The sequence below is a fragment of the Solanum tuberosum genome, unplaced genomic scaffold (assembly GCF_000226075.1).
Source record: "Solanum tuberosum cultivar DM 1-3 516 R44 unplaced genomic scaffold, SolTub_3.0 scf00051, whole genome shotgun sequence".
NCBI lineage: Eukaryota > Viridiplantae > Streptophyta > Magnoliopsida > Solanales > Solanaceae > Solanum > Solanum tuberosum.
This window is the reverse complement of record NW_006238978.1, coordinates 1,356,166-1,377,352: the sequence shown is the minus strand read 5'-3', so window position 1 is coordinate 1,377,352 and position 21,187 is coordinate 1,356,166. Positions and strand designations below refer to the sequence as shown.

Here is a 21,187-nt window from a genome sequence, read left to right as displayed (position 1 = left end):
AAATAGATAAGGTGGTTGTATTTTGGAAGTGGATAGAGTGTGCTTTTATAACAAATAAAAGTGTTGACTTTGGAACTTGGAAAGTTGGACTGGTGGTTTGGTCTATGCATGCATGCATGCAAGGTGTGTTAATTCCCAACTTTCCCAATTCCAAATTTGGAAAATACTAGTACTCCCTAGTCCCTCCTTCCCATTTTATAAAATGACAAGTATTGTGGTTCAAATATATTATCTTTCACTAGCATAAATATAAGTGGTGCAATCCACCAGCAATTACATGTATATGTTACTTTCCACTAGCATGAATACAATGTGACTTAGCCAATTAATTTGTACACACTTCAGTTATTTTATTGAATATTTGTTATATATCTCCCTTAATAATGCAGCTCATCAAAGTTTAGACAGATAGAAAAAAAACACGTTATATATTTTTCGTTTACCTTTGTTTGAATGTGGATGTGCGACCACATGATCTTCCTAACACTCATCGATCATTACACCACACTCTTGAATGTGGTAGGTTTCTGCATGTGTGATCACCAACATTATTCAACAAGAATTTTAATGTATATAATGTATGTGTTAACAAGGGTAAAGCTAAGGGCATAAAGGGTCAATTTCGAACCTTCTTTATTAAAAAAATATATTATATAAAATTAAAACTATTTTTTATATATATATATATTTATAATTTATATATATGGTATTGGATAATGGATACCGTACCCTTAAATAATGCTCTGTATAGTATATCTATTTCTTATTATTTTAAATTTTCTTAGAGAATATTCTAACTCCACTGTATATATTACTATCATTTTCTATGTCATATTAACTTTAACTTTATCTTGATTCATCATTCAAGTAAACTTTTAGCCTTTAGGTGGATATAATTGTTGTCTTAATTTATTTGATTCTCGAAAAGCAAAATATGAAACATATATAGTAAATATACACTTGCAATTACAAATCATTAGGCCTCAAATCATCTTAGAAAGACCTTAGTGGAATCATTGTATTCCACTTAATTTTAAGTGCCACATTGTTAGTTGATTTGTGGTACTAATTACTATGAACGTGATATTTTAGGTTATAATTAAGACTAAGTACTAATTATAAGATTATTTTTATCAACTTTATAGTACCAAATTTATTAATAAGATCAATCAATATCAGAATGTGAAAGGACGTAAGAAGGTAACTATCATCTAGCATAGTGCCATGTTTGTTTTTAATGTGCAACAAACGTTAAAAAGCCCTTCACGTGAAGTGGCCCCTCATAGTTCGAAAACTCCGATTTTCATTTTTATTTTATCTGTCTTATAGATTTCACTCGAATATTACAAATTTTATTTGCTCAATCGATTGACTATCTAAACTCTGAACCTTCACTTTATTACTGTGAATTCGATTCTCACCTTGTAATTTCCTCTCTTTTTCCCTTCCTCCTCTTTCAATTATTTATTTATTTTTTAAAAAAATTAACAATTATGATCTTTTAAATTTACTAAATGTATAACATTATTAAAAATATCTCTCTCTATATATCATATAAATTTTAAATATATCGCATCATTCAATTCATTTTTGAGGGATCCCTCAATTTCCTCCTATGGGCTGTTGAAATTGCGATACCTGTCCAACAACAAATAAATGGTACAGATTTCTTATAAGCCAATGATATTTCATATGTGGGACAAGTACTAGAAAAAAACAAAAAGAGAATATAGTAATTTCTTATAATTTGGATATTTTATTTTTAAAATAAAAATCTCTATATTATTATTTATTGACCCCCTTGCTAAAATGAATCATATATATATAACTAAAAAATAGCGTTTGGCATAGATAGACTAAAATAAATGAGGGTTAATAATACAAAAAAAAACCTTTTTTTGTAAATAGTTGTAATTGTTTATTTACGAACAGTAGTAGCATTTTGATTTTAAATATAGCGAAATACTTTATATTCACGCTATATTTGCACATATACAATATTACTATAGCAAAATATATTGTATTTGCATATATAAAAATCGTGAAATATATTGTATTCAAGTACTTAATATAAGTATATTTGTATTATATAATATTTTTGTCTAACTTTACCGACATGAATAATAAATATATCTATGTGTATCTACTATATAATTTTAAATTATTCTTATATGGTATATATTTAAAACTATCTCCATTTTGAATGAATATAGGACATTGACTTATCGTAATTTTTCCAAATGCTAATGCATCCAAAATATATGTGTATAGTCGTTATATTTTGTTTTAATGTTGAACCAAACAAAATATGTTTAATGCCCCTTCACGTGAAGTGGCCCTTATGAATTCTCCGTACCTATCAAATTTTGCTAATATATTTACGAATTCTTTTTTGTTGAATATAAAATTTAATAATACAAAAAAAGAGATGTAAAATATTGTGATTTTAAATCAATGTATATAACATATCAATTATATTTTTAATTTTTCATATTTTTAAGTATAAAAAAAATTAATATTTGATTAAATGTTAAATAAAAATAAGTATTCTTGAAATTCTTGTAAACATAATGAAGGATGTTGACATGTTGTCACGTGGGAAGAATCTTGAAGAGCCAATAACATTATGCCAGGTGGGGCAATTTTAGTAGATTAAAGTTAAAATTTGAGCGACGATTCATGAAATAAAACTTATAAAAATATGTTAATACTCTACTTTCTACTTATAATAATTATAATAAGGTCACAAATGGCTCGTTATCTACAAGTGTGGTGGAGCCATAATATAAGTTATGGGTTCAGCAGAATACAATAGTTTTAACTTAAACGTTGTAGTTTTGATTAAAAAAATCCTGTCTCCCGAACACAATAAAGAAAAAAATTATAGTTCATTTAAATTCATGTATAAATTTAAAATTTTGAATCTGCCTCTAGTATTTATCGCAAGTCCTTCTCTGTTTGGTTCTCCATATGTTGTTATCTTAAATTCACTAGACCTAACATCGTACAGAAAGTACTACTGGACATTTTGCTAAATACTGTTTCATCTCCAAAAAAGCAAAATAAAATAAGAAAAAATATGCAAATTTTAACCTCCATTAATTATTTATAAATGCAAATTTTTCATGTTGAATGTTGGAGAATATATATATATAATAGCTTGTATTATATTGTCGATCTCAAATTTGTATTTTTTTTAAAAAAAGAATTACAATAGACTGACAACCAATGTTAAGTAGTTAATTCATCATAAATTTTCATAATATATGTATCATTAAAACGTGATATAAATTTAAATTGATGAGGTTTAATATAACTGATCCAACTAATAAGGATTGATGCGATTTATTGTTACAAGTTATAACCATAGTAATTGGTAGCAACGTTGTACAATGTCATTTCTAGGCTATTCAAATGGAAACTATTATACAAAAAAAATATAGTAATAGTTTATTACTACGTTGCACGGATTCTTTAATATTGAGAAACTTATAATAATTTCACTAGTTTAGGAGTTTATCATTTGAATATACTCCAGTTTGCAATACTACAAATCTTACTAAATTTATGTATTTCAGGTTACATGAGGTCAAAATTAAGTGTAATGTATTCTAGATACACGATATCTAAGTGGATTTGCATATATTTGGGATACATAACAAATATTGATCGCCTCCCTCCCATCTTGCTCACCGCTCTCTTTATGTATCTGGTATCCCAAAATACATGTGAAATCACACTAGATACATACAAATACATATATCTAGTATGATTCACATGTATCTGAAATAAATAACAAATCTCGTTGGCCTCTCTCCCTATGTTAGTGTATCCAGTAGCAAAACTACATGTATCTAAGTGTATCTTCCTCAATAAATAATATGAAATTGTTAAAAGTATAGGTAATAATAGTATATATGATAGTAAAATATGTCTAATTATGTAGTTTATATCGACACATACATTTCTGGTCCTCTAAAAATAGTAAATTTTGGAGGACCTAACACGAGTGCGACGACATTCTCAAAATTATGAATAAACCCTCCCTCTCTAATATGAAATAGTGGGGTGGGGTGGAGCAAGAAAGGTTGGTTCAATACTTGAGATAATTACTTTTTGTTTCTTTTTTCTTACTTTCCTCCACCCATCTTTCACGTGAAGCGCATGCCCACCAATTAGTCTAACCCATTTTTTATTATGAAAAACAAAATAAAAAATAATAAATAAATAAAATAAAATAATGGGCAAAATTTGATTTCAATTTAATAATATGATAACATATTGTTATCAAGAACATATAATATAACATAACTGAAAACAGGATTCCAAAATAAACTTAACTGCTATAGTCAAAATACTGTTATAGAAGATGACTGTTACAGAAAGGTTTGCTCGTAACTACTATAATAAGCCTCATTACTTGTGATTCAACACAAACTTGAAATGAAACTTATTATACTTATAAAACTTACACCAACAGAAAATTACAATACAAGAAAAAAATTGTAATTATTTTAAACAAAAAAGCAACTCTACTACCTTCTTTTTCTGAAAAAAAAAAAACTCTATTTCTGATCTTGTACTAACATTATGCTTTTTTTTCCCTAGCCATAGTCCTATTTAGGCAAATTGTAGACTAACAGCTTCATGTGAAATTGATTTAATCAAACAGAACATAGAAAAACATCTTCCATTCTATCCAGCAGCATAGAACTATATACTAACTCGATTAAAAGAAACGTCTTTTTTTCCGTTTTCTGCTAAAATAATGAACTTACAGGGACCTTGGCGCGAATGACCATGTTTGATGTGCAAAGAACTTTGAAGTTGTGCCAAGAACAGAGCTTTCTATGCTGTTTCAGCGTTGCGTAGATGTCTGTCCTGTCCATTTGTATCCCAGAAACCGGAATATGTAGTTCTTCTCTTAGACTTGTAACCTTTACCTCTTTTTTTCAATCCCTTACGCCCTCTAAGCATGACGGACATGACACCTAAGAAGCCGAAGATTGACACTGCCCACAAAACCATGATCCAAAATCTCATGGAAGTGAATGTCCCGTTTGACGTTTCAACTTGGGAGGATTCCTGAGAACTATTTTTGGGTATTTCATCATTCCTCAAGGCCTGAACTTCGTCAACGTTTCCAAACTTCGTTGAAGTTGTAGTTTCAACAGCCATTCTAGCTTCAGCATTGGTTCTAGTTTCAGCATCGGTTCTAGTTTCAGCACTGGTTCTAGTTTCGGCACTGGTTCTAGTTTCAGCACTGGTTCTTGTTTCAGCATCGGTTCTAGTTTCAGCACGGGTTCTTGTTTCAGCATTGGTTCTAGTTTCATCGACTCTGTCCTGATTTTCTCTTTCACGTTTGGGCGTGGAAATAGTGTTAGGATCTGGACATTTTCTCCTCTCGTGGTGTAACATAAGAGCTTCATTCAACGTTGTTGCACATTCTATGCTAAGCAAGTCGCGCTGTAGGGAATTGTTGTCAGTTTGATCAAGTGATGATGGATCAGGAGGATCAGGAAACTTAGCCCAACATTTGTTAACCAAGTCGGCGTGTCTCCAGTTTGCTTTGTCAAAACTCCAGTTACCAACCCTATATTCCAGGCCATAGTGGAAGACTCTATAATTAACACCGGGCTTAGGAACATATCCTGGGTATATCAGAATCTCGTCGCTTATGACATGCCGCAGATTCAACTGCACAACATCAAAATTCAGATTCAACAGATTGCCGATTAGAGAGTACAGCACTAAGTAGCTACAGTCAAACCTCATTATAACAACATTTCATTATATAAACTGATTAAGAGAACTATTTTTTGATAATAAGCCTAGAAAAGTACCTCTGCAGCACCAAATGAGTAACCATACATCTCACTAATCCATCCAGATTCATAGATATCTCCTGTTATGTTCTTGGACCAATGAGATTTATCAAGTCGGACCTCCATGGTTTTGTGCAGCCACTGCAGCGCAAATTTCCGTAGATCATCTACATGCATAATGATTACGCCCCCAACCTTGTCACAAGCTTCAGGATGGCGAGTGTGGAGCTTTGCCAGTATGTTGTCACAGCCGATAAGGTAGCTGATTCAGAATAGGAACAAAAGTAGTAGACTGGTAAAAATCTATGTGCAATGTGAATTCATGCAAGAATACAAGGCACAAACTGATTCGCCAAAACAATTGTAAATTTGTAACGAACCATACAATCCTCCAACAGAATGAAACTAAAGATCACAAACTTATAACCCTTACTCATAAGGAGTTGAAGCAGGTCGGCTGCGGCCTGCATTGAACTCCCATGGTGTTATTGGTCCTCTCATGATCATGTCAGCATCAAGAATTACAATGTACTCAGCATCCGTTTTCACATGATTCATCCAATGAAGAACTGCAGCCGGTTTGTTGATAGCTGGATACCTGAAATAAGCAAAAATTAGATCCAGCTTGACGTCAAAAATTTCCACATTGACCTTAGGCCTTAGTTTTTCTTATTTTATTAAGGGGGAGAGATAGTTGAGGTGAGTGACAAACGTTTCATTTAATACTTTATATGCTCCCTCCAGTGGAGGACTACTCTGTTCCATTTCCTTTTAAAAAAATCACGGAATGTGGAAAGATGGCTTTGATCGAAAGGCCATATGTATTGATACAGGAAAGAAAAACTAGGAAACAATAGATTACCAATCTCCAGTTAATGGATGTCGGCTCATGGACGGTACATAGTGGGTGGGAGCTAGATCATGGCCTTTGTATTGCTTTAAATCTTCATCGGTACAGCTTAGAAGCCTTGTGATGTTTCCTGGCTGACCACTCTTGTAAAAACTGTGGACAAGCCCCACTGTTTGCCAATCAAAGTAAGATGAGCATTCTGTAGAGAAAATGGTGTGGATTTTTGGGTGTGGCTTTTCAGGCTCATTATCAACTTCTTTATGAATTTTAACCTCAATTTTTGGCTGTGGCTTTTCAGGCTCATTATCAACTTCTTTATGAATTTCAACCTCCATCATCTGTCGACTTTGGGCAGTCAAACGTTTTGGCCGACTTAGTTCAGCGAATGTTTTACTCTTTAGGAAGCTAAGATACTTTGACCACTTTGGCTTAGGGCATTTAAAGGCAGCATGCTGTAATAAAAGGCCCTCATTCATGGTATTAATGCACTCAATATTCAGAAACAGTGCCCTCCTTTTGCTATGATCAGATTCCATCTGTGTTATCTGCAAGAAGCAAACAATCTCAGAGATTCTAATGAACATTACAAGAAAAAAGAATGCAAGTTATCTCGCAGAACGAATGATCCAAATAACTCCTAGTGACTAACTGCAGAAGGAATCATTACCACGCATGGATGACCGCACCATGAAGTAAAACCATTAACGTCATATTCTAAAACTATCAAACTTAGATCACTAGATTTATATTTCAAAAGCCCCAACACGGAAGCTTTTCAGCTGGTCAAGTGTTTTGAACTCCAGCTTTTAAAACTCGTACTTTCATGTCTATGAGGAAGTGGTCATAGTTCACCACATTAGTGAGGCAGCATAGCATTACTTGCTTGCTCATTGACTTTCTAAATGGCCATGTATTTGATAGAAAGAACTGATTTAAAATGCACTGCTCTAATAGTATCAGAAATCAGCAAATTTGACACACTGAAGTTTGTTTTTTGACGAGCATCTCTGAAGTCACTTATACTTAAATTAAGTATGAAAGTTCACGTTTACTAGTATAAAACAAATGAGAGAGACAAAAAATAGATTCAACCTGCAAAAGAAATATAGGGTATTAAACTACTGATGAATTTGTTACTCCATTGCTGATAATACATGTTACTTTCAATCAGAGATTAATACAAAAAACTAATAAGAAATTTAACACAGTAAGTGTCTTAGTATATGAAAGATTTAACAGATAGCATAGCTTATATCAGCTCAAGTCAGCCTAATTTACTTCATAACATGGTGGTTGAAGCATCACCGTAGAAGGCAACAAGATTAAACATACTCTATCGCTCACCCCAACCACCTGCAGTTGCTGTATATATGAATTTATCATTTAACAACTTTTAGTATCAATTGACATTGAATTGTTTCCTTCAGAGCATATTCAGCTGAGTAATTCACAAAATGAAAGCCATGCTGGTAAGAAACAAAAATAAATTTATAATGTGCATAGACAAATGATCTATTTTAATGGTGCACACAAAATTTTACCTCTCGGGGATAAGGAGGTTCAGGGAAGAGCCGGCTGCAATCATAGACAATGTCATCTTCATGGTGGTCTAGTTTACTGAATGACCAGTTTCCAACATTAAAAGGTAAGCCATAATGCATAAGAATAGGCTCAACACCCTCTCGTGGAGTATAGCCAGGGTATATCATCAAGTTATCATTGATCTTATGCCGGAGTCCTACCTGACAAATCAAACATCAAGGATATATATATAATATTAATGAAAGATTAGAAAGCAGCAACACACATCTGCAAAATAAAAGATGAACCATTGAAACAACTTGCCTCGGCAGCACCAAATGAATATCCATACATCTCACTGATCCACCCTGTGCCATAGATATCACCAGTATAGTTGGTTGGCCAGTGAACTTTGTCTTCCCGTACTTCTTCAGTCTTTGAAAGCCATAGGGGTGCTAAAGCTCGAAGATCATCTATATGCATGGCTAATAGGCCACCAACCTTGTCACAAAGTTCAGGATGCTTTGTATGCAGCTTTGCAAGAATATTATCGCATCCAATTAAATACCTAATTATAAAATAAAGTCTTTGGAATCAACAAGTCCTTAATGACGGTGAACAATCAATCTGACAAGAAGGTTTATATAATTAAGGATCGTGAAATTTTGATAAGGGATGCAGCAGGTTGTCAAGAAAACACCAAAAATAGTCGTCATACTTTATCTTCTAGGTGCATTTTTAATTCTTTCATGTTTATGGCTTTCCTTGAATCAAGAATCTACTTTCACATGCCAAGTGCAACAAGAGTTGATGAGCTGATACAAATCTATAGAGGAAGTGCAAGGGATTATTTCTTTTCTAATTCACTTTGGTTATGTAGATCTTTACAGTCGATGCCCAAAAATCTAAGATGTTTTCTAGACATGTTTTGAGAAATATAGATGTTTCCTGGACATATATTGTTCAAGTAACCGTTAAGTTAAATATTTGTAAGACATGATTGCAAATTATCTTTGTTTCCATCAAGAAATTTGTTTGCTTCCACATCAAGATCTTACTAAAATAGTGAAACTAAAAATGGGTAAAATGAGAATTTGGTTTTACCCATAATACGCAGAAACAGGCTTCCCTTTCTCTGCCCCAATCTCCCATGGTACGATTGGACCTCGAATGATCATGTCTGCGTCCAGTATGACAACCCAATCAACATTGTCTGCCTCTTTGCTGTATTTAAGCCAGTGAACAACTCCAGCCGGTTTGTTAATTGCAGGATACCTGCAGAACAAATAACAGTATTATCTTCTATGATCGGCATTACAAGCTTTTACTGTTGCCTTTAAACAACACAAGTTGAACCAAATCAGATAAGAGGAAGATTATGACATAAAAAGAAACAAAGAGAATCAACAAATATATCAAGAAAAAACATAAATTGCATTTTTTTTTTCTAGGAAGGAAAAACAGGTTGATATGTTGTGAATAACACACTGGCAAAATGATTTGTGTTACCAAGGACGATCCACCAATGGTTCTTTGTGCAAATATAAGACTAATTCTATAGTTGAATATGTCCAACTCAAATAATGAATAACATCATCCACTAGAAGAAAATGAGAGTAAGGCAAAATTCTACTGAAGTAAAGTAGAGGAGAAGAACTGACCCATGAAACCAATAAAGCTAGAAGCGAACAATCAAAGCAGTTAGCAAGACAGTAAAAAAGAGTGACACGTTGAGCAAACAAAGACCAGAAGATGCAATATAATAGCAAATAATCTCACCAATCTAATGGTAATGCAATTACCAAGTATTCTTCCTTTCTCCTTCTCCAAGTAAAACAAATGTCAATTAATCAAATTCTATCTTTATCAATCATCAATACTGGAGCAGTTAACATAGAACTCAAGGATATCCAATTCAAAATTAATAATCGGGACGAAATCCAATCTTTCTATTATCGTGATATCTCAATCGCCTTTGAACTTTTTATATCATTAAATTCTTGTATTTCAAAACCACCGTAACAACAATCAACACTAATTTCTATACAAACTTGCATATCCAAAAGAAGAAGGAAAATAAAGAAGGATCAATCACACAACATTTTATAAGTCCGCTCCAACACCTTCGTCGAAAACAACATATTTCTATCTATCCATATTTTTTAATGTTTAAAGCCATCAAGGTCAGCATTGAATCAAACATGTAAAATTGAGGGCAAAAACCAGATAAAGGTTGCAACGACACAAACACAGACAAAGATGATACCTTTGCTGGAAAAACAACATAATTTCATTTCTTCATATTCTTAACCGTTCAAAGCCAAAAGCCATAAGAATTGAAAATCCAATTCAACATTGAAGCCGACATAGAAGGGTGAAGGAAAAAGAAATAAAACCCAGTTCGGCAATAAACACATAAAATCGAAGGCAAAAACCAAATAAAGCTGGCAATCACACAACACTAAACAAAGCTGATCTTCCTCATTGGAAAAAACATCATAACTCGATGTGCTCATATTCTAAATCATTTGAAGCCCCAAAATCCACAACAATCAGAAATCCAATGCAGCACTGAATACATACATAAAATTTAACGCAAAAACCAAAAAATGGTGGCAATCACACAAACGTAAACGGAACTGATATCTCAGTTGGAAAAACAACAATATATCATCTGTTCATCATCTTAACAGTTCAAAGCCATCAAAGTCGCAAGAATCAAAAACCCAATCCAGCATCTTTATCACCAAACACACTAGGCAAAGCTGACCCTCTTGGAAAAAACAAAACAAAATATCATTTTTTTTCTCAATCTTAATTGCTCAAAGCCATCAAAATCACAAGAATCAAAAACACAATTCAACATTTTATCATCAACAACTCATGCATCCACAAAAAACCCGAGAAGTATCAATTTTTGATCTTCTTAATAGCTCAAATCCATCATAATCACAAGAATCAAAAACCCAATTCAGCATTTCATCATCAACAACTCATGCATCCACAAAAAACCCGAGAAGTATCAATTTTTGATCTTCTTAATAGCTCAAATCCATCATAATCACAAGAATCAAAAACCCAATTCAGCATTTCATCATCAACAACTCATGCATCCACAAAAAACCCGAGAAGTATCAATTTTTCATCTTCTTAGTAACTCAAAGCCATCAAAATCAAAGAATCAAAAACCCAATTCAGCATTTTATCATCAACAAGTCATGCAACCACAAAAAAAACCGAAAAGTATCAATTTTTCATCTTCTTAATAGCTCAAAGCCATCATAATCACAAGAATCAAAAACACAATTCATCATTTTATCATCAACAACTCATGCATCCCCCCCAAAAAAACTTAAAAGTATCAAATTTTCATCTTCTTAATAGGTCAAAGACATCAAAATCACAAGAACCAAAAACCCAATTCAGCATTTCATCATCAACAACTCATGCATCCACAAAAAACCCGAAAAGTATCAATTTTTCATCTTCCTAATAGCTCAGCCAACATAATCACAAGAATCAAAAACCCAATTCAGCATTTTATTATCAACAACTCGTGCATCCACAAAAAACCTACAAAGTATCAATTTTTCATCTTCCTAATAGCTCAGCCAACATAATCACAAGAATCAAAAACCCAATTCAGCATTTCATCATCGACAACTCATGCATCCACAAAAAACCCGAAAAGTATCAATTTTTCATCTTCCTAATAGCTCAAAGCCATCATAATCACGAGAATCAAAAACCCAATTCAGCATTTTACAATCAACAACTCATGCATCCACAAAAAAAACCCAAAAGTATCAATCTTTCATCTTCTTAATACCTCAAAAGCCATCAAAATCACAACAATCAAAAACCCATTTCATCATCCACACCACATGCATCCACAAAAAACTCAAAAACCCCACAAATAATTAAAGCTCAACAATTTACCAGTCACTAGTTTTAGGATGTCTACTCATAGAAGGAACCTCAAAAGTAGGAGCCAACTCCATCCCTCTATACCCTTTCCTCTCATCTTCAGTACAGCTCAACAATCTTGTAATAGGTCCAGGTTGCTGAGCCTTCCTGTAACTATGCATAAGTCCAACCGTTTGCCAATCGAAGTAATTCTGACACTCTACAGAAAACAAAGTGTGGATCCTCCATGGAGCCTTTTGGGTATCAATCTTTTCTGCTTCTTGACCATTGATTAAACTCAATGTCAGCACCAAAAACACCAAGATTGCTTTTTTCTCCATCATAAACACCAAAACTCAAATGGGTATCTCTGTATTGATCTCAATTTCATGATTTTGGTAGAAAGTCAAAGGTTTCTTGAATCTTTTTTTTTATTAAAATTTTTGTCTTGATGCTGTATGATCTAAAGATCGTGGATGATTAAGGAGTATATTAATTCAATAATGTAAACAAGTGTGATCTGTAATTTTTGTGAACTGAAAATGGAAATGGAAAATTAACAAAAAAAAAAATTTTAAAAAGAAAAAAAAATGAGCTGTCTTTCATGTGTTCTTGAATAGTCAGTGAGAGAGAAGGTGGCTAATTTTAGCCAACGTTTATTTAATTGTAAAAATTATAAAAGTCTTTAATTACCAAACTTTAAAAAAGGACATGAAAATTATACCCTATAGGCTATAAATTTGAGGTTATATTAAAAAAACATTAAAATAAATAATTTTTAGATTTTGTAAATGAGATCATTATGTTTTTGGACAACAATAATAACATTATGTGTAGTGAAATCAATAAGTGAGATGTGAAAAAGGTAAAATTTAGCAGATTTTACTTACCTTATATTTTTGGAACAAAATTAAAGAGAATAAGATTTCATATAAATAGGACTTAAACCTACTCCTTACATTCCAATTATTTATGTGACGGGAAAAATAGGATTATAAACTTAATTATTTTCAAATTTAAAAGTGTGCTATCTTTTAAAATAAATTTAAAAATAAAATGTGTCAGATAAATTAAATGGAATAAGTGTTTGACTATAAACTTAACAAAATTATATCATGCAAATATGTACTACTATAAAATTTCAAAGTGTTGACTTATCAGGTAATTTAAAAATGACAAATAATTAATCAATTGCCATACTAAAGAGATCTTAGATCCAAATCTTGCAAACTTGCATGATGAATTAAGAGTAAAAAAATTATATTATCCATTTGTTTAATTATATTTGTTTTATTTAATTGGTCAAATGAAGTAGGTGCAAGAAGCAATTTGTTCCAATACTGATATTCAAAACAAACAAAAAGAATGGACTGTTGATACATTTGATATTTAATTATTTTCTATTGTTCTATGTTATATTTGTAATCGAGAACCGTATTCAGAATTTAAACTCTATCTTAAGAAATTAAAATTGAACAGATTATATTATAACACAAATTATAAGAGAGAAAATAAAGGAAGAATATAAAGCTTTTCCCGTTATATTACAACTACACCTCAGCCCCAACTAGTTGATCGTTGGGTCGAATATATGAATCCTCACGGACCATGTTTCCGTTTAGCCTTAACTTTTGCACTATACAAATCAAATTAGTCCTTATAATATGATGAGTGTCTATACTATAGTTTTCTATATTCAAACAAATGATTTGATATTTGATTTAGCATAACCATTTGAAGGAACAAAAGTAGTTGGTGTTATGTTGTTGATTCTATTCCTTCTAAGAGAATTTGGATCTATTCCTGCCTTGTGAGCTGCAATTAAACCTATGGCTTCCCAGTAGTTTGACACCTTCACCTGCAAAATAAAGGAGAAGTCGTACGTCAGTATGATAGTGTCCAGACCAGCTTACACACACCTCCAGGTTCTATTTCTATAAGAAAGGAATGAACGTTTATTTTAGGGGGAGAGGGGGAGGCGCACTAGTGATATTGTCTGCTTTGGGCCTAGGCCCACACGACTTTATAGACACCCTAAGACACTTGAACTCTGTGTTCTGATACCATTTGTGACAGCCCAGCCCGCTAGTGATATTGTCCACTCTAGGCCTAGGCTTGCACGACTTTAAAACTTGTCACTAGTTGGTAAGGTCTGCTTACTTAAACACCCAACATCTCTCCTGTGTTTTATCGATGTGGGACTTCTAATCTTAAGCTGGGGCGTCACAGTTTAGTATTCGTATTTCCCTTATACTATCTGTCAGTACCTCTTAAGGGTCGTTTGGTTACTGGGATCAAGATACTAATCCCAACACAACTTTTGGGTTACATTTATTCAGTGATTGGTTATTGGCATTAGCTAATATCAGTATAATTTATACCAAAATCTTAATCTTGGTATTGTCTGGAATATGTTGCTCGGACTCTTCAAAAATGTCGCAGGGTGAGTGTCGGACCCTCCAAAAGTAGTGCATTTTTGGAGGATCCGACATGGTTGCGGCAGCCTTTTTAGAGAGTCCAAGCAACTTAAGACTGGAAAACCTTGTTCCAAACCAAACGACCCCTTAATCAATAACATCAACTACTACACCTCAATCACAAACAAGTTGGGGTCGGCTATATGAATCTCGCTTCTTTATTTAAGCTCATTTCATATCAAAATCAAGATTATTGATATTCTGCATGGTGCAGGTAAATAATCGTTGCGCAGTGTACATGCTACAAGCTAAAGTTCTCTACTGAATATGAAACATGCATAGACGCTTCATGTTAAGGTGCAGGTTGCTAATAGAACAAATAGACAATAAATAAGGTATTTGCAATTAACATTTGAACTTACAGCTTCAATACCAAGTGAGTCTGGTGTATCATTCAGAACTGTTTGATTCTCTTCAACAGCAATTATAAGAGGCTGCAAAATATGAGCAAATAGGGAAAATGGGATTACTGTCGAGAAAGCAGAAGATGTTTGACTGGCTGTCGAAAATACGCTCCCTACCCTCCCAAATGACTAATTTGGGCAGCATGACTAGATTTGGAATTGTAAGCCATATTCTACTGATAGACACTTCAGTTCACATGCCACGAAGAATGACGTTAGTAAACACTTCATACTTCAACTTCCCAAATCAAATGACCAAAAATGAAGAGTGATAATTAGACCAAATATGACCACAAAAGAAAAGGTTGTTATTTATCTCTCTTATTCTTCCTCCCTGTACTTAGTTCCTACATCATCTGCTAAATTTAACCCCTTCTAGTTCATTTATAAGCTGCTAAATTCTACACCAACAACATACCCAGTATAATCCCATAAGTGGGGACTGGGAGGGTAGTGGGGAGGGTGGTGGGTACGCAGACCACCTTTCCAGCGTTGGGAAGGTAGAGAGGCTGTTTTTGAAAGACCATCGACTCATATAAAGCAAATAATGGAAATAATGAAGAAGAGAACAGTAGCAATAGCAAATAATACGATATCGGCTGCTAAATTTTATATCCTTTATTTTCCCCTTGCATGCCTCAATCCCGACGAGTGCCTAACTCGCAGGCAAAGTCATTCCTTCCAGCTTACTATATGTACAATGAAAAAGAAAAGGTAAAAGTATACTCCTCTCCTATCAAAAAGGGAAAAAGTATAGAACACAACTAAACCAAGAATATCAGCAGATAATTAGTCTCCTATCTAACAATAGCAGTACTAGAATCAGTTTTAAAAAATAGTAGTAAGCTGGGGCACGGAATACTCCTAAAGATGAAAAGGATGAGGCCCTTTCTTTTCTTTCTATCCAACCGTTGGAAGGAATAGGGGAGTGGGGTGATTCTGATTTAGTCAACAGAGTCAGCTGTCGCAAGGAAAAGGCCTAACTCGAAGCCTAGCAAACACTAAACTCACCCAGTTGACGTCATTAGATGAAAAGCCAATTACCTTGTTTCTTTTACGATTGGCAAATGCAAGAGCACCATCTCCGCGACAAGCATCAATCGGTAGAATCACACTGTCAACATCACCAGCTACAATGCAGTCGTCTGAAAAATTATTGCCCTTGACCAAATACTGTGGTGCAGTGCTAAGCCCAGCGAGAACACACGGCAAGAATGTAAATCCTATCTGTCAGAAGATTGAGGTAGAGAAAAGGAAAAAAAAAAAACCCAAAACAAAAAAGATATTATGAGAATGCAAAAGACGCTAAAAAGGGTGCAGTATTAGCAGGTTATACATCTTCATGGTTTTCTGAACCAAGTCATATCTCCCTCTTACTCATTGCAAATGCAGAAGAAACCATTTCAACATCATTCTTTTAAAATCTTATAAACTATTTAAGCTCCTCTTGAGAGTGAATATCTCACACAAGAGAACATTTACATGGCTAAAATTATCATGTTTCCATTTTACGATGACCAAAAAACTCACATATGAAGAAACTAAAAAGAAAAACTGCCCTGCACTATCCTCGCGTAGGAAACCAAGTCGCAGAGGAGTTATGTCCTGGCTATTCCACATAAGTACCCAGTCTTTAATGAAAAACAAATTTCTTCATGATTAAACAGCACACATGGTGTGAGCTTAAATATTGTAAGATTGACGGGACAATCACTTACCTCTTCAGCAGCTGATTTTGGGCATACTGCCATGTTTAATTGAGGAGGCAATACTGCAGGAGCATGTGCGCAAGGAATCTGAAAATTCTTCACCACTAAGTGACTTATAACAGCCTCCACACCTGCCAAAAGATCTATCCCCTATAGAATTAAGGGTACAAGAATAAAATTGAGATCAGGAATTTACGTATTAAACAATACAATGAATTTCCTCTCTTACAAACAGTTTAAAATTAAACAGCACAACCAGCAAGCAATCAACGGAAGAAGGTAATTCAAACTGATGTTTATACAAAACTTAAATATTACACCTTCTATTTAGATGATTTCACACACATACGTTATGGCAAAATTATAGAGACCCAAAACTTTCTGAATAGTGGAAGTAGAACTGCCTATAACCATGAGAAGAAAAAAGAATGATATTTGTCTATAAAGAGCTCATGAATTGTGACCATTTTGTATCTAGAAATTTTGAATAGATACTATTGAGGACTACATTTGCAAATGAAATGAGAAGCTAAATCATAGAAAAAACTAATACCACTCCTTGTCGATAATCATCCAAGTCTTCAGTATCATCGTCTGGAAAGCGTGCCACAACCGCAAGTGCATCTACCTTACACTCATTTTGCAAGTTCTCCACAGCTCTCAGTAGTGAATCTGGACGCTGAATCCTCCCTGTTGATTGGCCACTTGTTGGATCAACCCATTTCTCCACCTTTACATACACCAGGTGTTAGCTACTTGTGATCCATTTAGAAGTTAATGTGAAGTTAATAATAAATATAGACGTGATAATGTCATCAAGGAAATATATATATATTTTTTATCTACCATGAGATATGTTTTTCTTTTATAAGTAAAGGGAAATACTATGAGATGTGAAATAGTAACTAAATGATTTCATCAAACTTAATGTCCCCAACTAAGAGAAACAATCTCTGTTTAGCAACAAATGTTTATATTGCATGTGTCATAATGATGATATGTCCATACAGTGGAAGAAAACCTAGGTCCAACACAAAATAAAGCTGAAGCCGCATATTAGGACATAATTTATCTTCATAAGAAAGGGATCAACAGTTGATTTCTCCTCTTTCTCATTCAACTCTTTGTCTCGAAAGTCTACAATTTTTAAAATGCTTCAGTAGCTCTTTTCCTTTGAGCATTTTCTTATACGTCTTATTCTTTGGCTAACTTTTTATTTTTGATAACCGTGGTGTCTAAACCAAGTTGCGCGCACCTCGACTAGTTCCATGGAATACCGCCACCTCCCACCATCAACAGGTGTCCGGGAACACTGTTCACCAGCGCTAGGACAGATGTGAAGAAATCACTTAGTGCTTTCGCCTCTGCTGGGATTTGAACCCGAGACCTCATGGTTCTCGACCACCATGCTACACCCTTGGGTGCATTCTTTGCCTAACTGTTGCTAGTGTTCCCAATCTTCTCTGAACAACTTCCAGCATTTCCCATACTTTTACTCACTAGTCCCAAAAGATTCCATATTAAGATTTAGAAACCATTTATATTATGAGCACTGAAAGCAATGCAAAGGACTTCCCTCAGGAAAGTTGTCGAAAAACTACATATATTGCTCCTATCATATTAAATATCTAGGGACATGATTACTGTGCATTACATTGAGCCTATGAAAATTCAACTTAGAAGATAAAAAACATACCAGTAAAGGGGTGTCAGTTACAGTGTATCCCACTATTGGCAATCCAAGGGAAGCTCTTGTTGCATCAACCACTTGTAGGTGGCGCATAAGAAGCCCTTCCTCTATCCCAGCATCAAAAACCAATCCTACCTGCTCCACGTTACAAGTTCACAATGTGATTGCAAGCTGAACGGAGGATAAAAGCTTGGAAACATCAGGGATGTAGTAACAACTGGAATAGAGCTCAGATTTCACGGGATAAATGAGCAAAATATTTTACAGCATACCCTATTTTGATGAACTGGTTGCAGTGCCCAGAGACCTTCAGCAAATCGATCAAGTGCATAGCCTTCAACATAGAGTGCATTTGGCATGGGCCAGTACAGCATTGCTGCATTAAGAACCTGTATGACTTATAAATTTACAGAGAGCAAGGAAAATGCATGTGAATCCAAACTGCAGATAGTGTTTCCTACTCTAGATTGACAGCCTAAGTTACTTCATCCACACAATTATTGCCGCAAAGTTCCAATCATTTTTCTTCTCCTGACCTGATGTTTAAATGTTGATTCCTTTTTTTCTTTTTGATAGCCATGGTATCCGAGCCAGCTAGCACGAACCTTGACTAATTTAACGGTGTACCTGCTACCTCCACCACCACAAGCACCGGGTGACTCTATTAAACAATGGTTGGACAGATGGGAAAGATCACCAAGTGTTTTTGTCTCCGCTGGAATTTAACCTGAGACTTCATGGTTTTCAAATCACTTCATTGGCCAAGCCACACCCTTGGGTGCAATGATGGTTCCTTATTTTATTGACAATTTAAAGAAGCTACTAAAACTGATACTATTTTGGCCCTTGAGTACATGAAATATTTTTCAGTTTCTATTGTTGTGGATCTGATCCCATAAAATTGCTCAGTTCCTTAACTTGTCTCTCCATATTGTATTTTTCACTCCAAGATTTTTTGTGAGATACCAAGAGTTTAAGTTCCAGTTAGTGACTCAGCTAGGAAGTGCAATAGGACAGAATGTAAATCTAATGTTGCAGAGACTATTAAATTAATTGAGGAAAGCAAGGCTCAAAGTATTATGGATCTAAAAAGCTATTCAGTCCATTAGACTGATCAGGAACTACTAAGTACTAACTAGGAAGTACGGAGCACTCAACTTTCAAGCTAATTAAACAATTTTTACCAGTTTCCTATTTTCCAATGTCCAGTTCCTTTAGATAGAGTATAAACCAATTTCATTTTCAGTAGTCAAACACCTTGTCAGTAGTGTAAGAATGTCGAATAGGATTCATCGATTCCACAATATCCTTTGAAGCAGAGCAGAAGCTAACTCTTTAAGCTACTTTCAGTTGAGGTACACTACCTTATCCAAGCTATTTTTACTCACCACATATTCTTTTATCCAGTCTCAAAAAGGCTGGACACACAAGGTATTAGAGCTTTAGCCTTTTAGATCAGTGGAAATGCATCTGCCAATATGATGCCTATAGCTAGATTATGAGGCATGTACTTGACTAGAAGTTCAATTTCATCACTATACCAAGTACCAAACCGCTCGTTGAAGTCAAGATTAAGAGAAATGGCTGAGAGACAAAGTCTGCTTAAATGTTCAACCAAACAAGACATCTTTCACACTGAATACACTGGTGCACATTTGACAAGTAATGACATGTCATAAGAAGTAAAATTATAGGTACAGAGATCCTGCATCATTTTCTCTATAAAAACACTATTATATTAAGGACAGCTCACATTTGAAGCCTAAGGTTTTTTCTGGATAGAAAATCTACCACCTGCATTTGAAAGTCGCAAACCGACTGTCAATAAATTTTCAGTTAAGTTGAAGTTTCCCTAAATTGAATTCTTAATATATCTTAACTTCTACTAATGTGTAAGTTTAGACAGATAGATTACCTCCTTCATCAAACTCTATCATATCAGTCCTTATTCAAATACTATAACAAATGGTCAGCCAATAGTTCAAAAATAATCAAGGGTGAGCACATTGTTTGGCAAATAGAGTCCTACTAATGTTTATTCTAATAATGGTAGAGGTATTCAAGTCAGCTTGTGCACACCTCGACTATTCTACAGATTGCAAACTACCTCTTAGAAACACACAGGTACTAGATAAATCTGTCCACATATGCTTAGACATATTGGAGGAAATTATCTAGTTTTTTTCGTCAAACTAGTACGACCTAGTAGTTCTTCGCTAGAGAGGCCTAAATATTATACTCCACATAAAGGTATACACAAAGTAAAATTCCATCAAGACAAATTGCAGGAAACAAAACAAAAAAATCATACATTAGGATGGGAAATAAGGCAGTCAACAAGAGAGGAAAGAGCTCGAGCAACAGGCAAAGCATCACCAGCATAGCCACCAATAGCTGCTCCAACACCAGTAGGCACTATCATCACACTTGTATAATCCCTCTTAAACTGCTCAAATAACCATCAAAACACACACAAACAACAATTAACTCAATTGGGTACTCATTAAATTTGATTTCTTGAAATCCCAACAAATAAAAATCAAGTCTTGGTGAATAAAAATTGTACCTTGTTATTTTGCAAGAACAAGCTGGAACATGAAATTCTGAACTTAGAAAGTGAATATTGGGATTTTGGGAGAATACATTGATGACCCATTGAAGGTGAGTAAAGATTAAGGCCTAATGTAGCCATTGTTGCAGCTAATTTTACTAGAATAATTTCTCTGTTTGGCTTACTGTGGCATTTTTCTTGAAGTAAAGAATGCAATTTTGTTAAAGAAAGAGGATAATGGTGATATGAGGTTT

General features: G+C 34.2%; 2 protein-coding genes across 2 annotated transcripts; both read right to left on the bottom strand.

Moving 5' to 3' along the window:
• Positions 1 to 4,344: 4,344 nt before the first annotated feature.
• LOC102606280 (uncharacterized) lies at positions 4,345 to 12,739 on the bottom strand. Its single transcript, XM_006344161.2, has 8 exons — positions 12,136 to 12,739; positions 9,301 to 9,471; positions 8,521 to 8,764; positions 8,217 to 8,417; positions 6,688 to 7,220; positions 6,259 to 6,423; positions 5,844 to 6,087; positions 4,345 to 5,697 (listed from the first exon to the last, which is right to left on the bottom strand). The coding sequence occupies exons 1-8, from the start codon at positions 12,444 to 12,446 to the stop codon at positions 4,849 to 4,851; spliced, it is 2,718 nt and encodes a 905-aa protein (XP_006344223.1). The 5' UTR covers positions 12,447 to 12,739; the 3' UTR covers positions 4,345 to 4,848.
• An 863-nt stretch (positions 12,740 to 13,602) lies between these two features.
• On the bottom strand, positions 13,603 to 21,187 carry LOC102605940 (uncharacterized lipoprotein syc1174_c-like). The gene is made up of 9 exons (XM_006344160.2): positions 20,949 to 21,187; positions 20,694 to 20,828; positions 18,655 to 18,771; positions 18,389 to 18,517; positions 17,246 to 17,422; positions 16,702 to 16,842; positions 16,028 to 16,210; positions 14,942 to 15,013; positions 13,603 to 13,960 (listed from the first exon to the last, which is right to left on the bottom strand). The coding sequence occupies exons 1-9, from the start codon at positions 21,072 to 21,074 to the stop codon at positions 13,799 to 13,801; spliced, it is 1,242 nt and encodes a 413-aa protein (XP_006344222.1). The 5' UTR covers positions 21,075 to 21,187; the 3' UTR covers positions 13,603 to 13,798.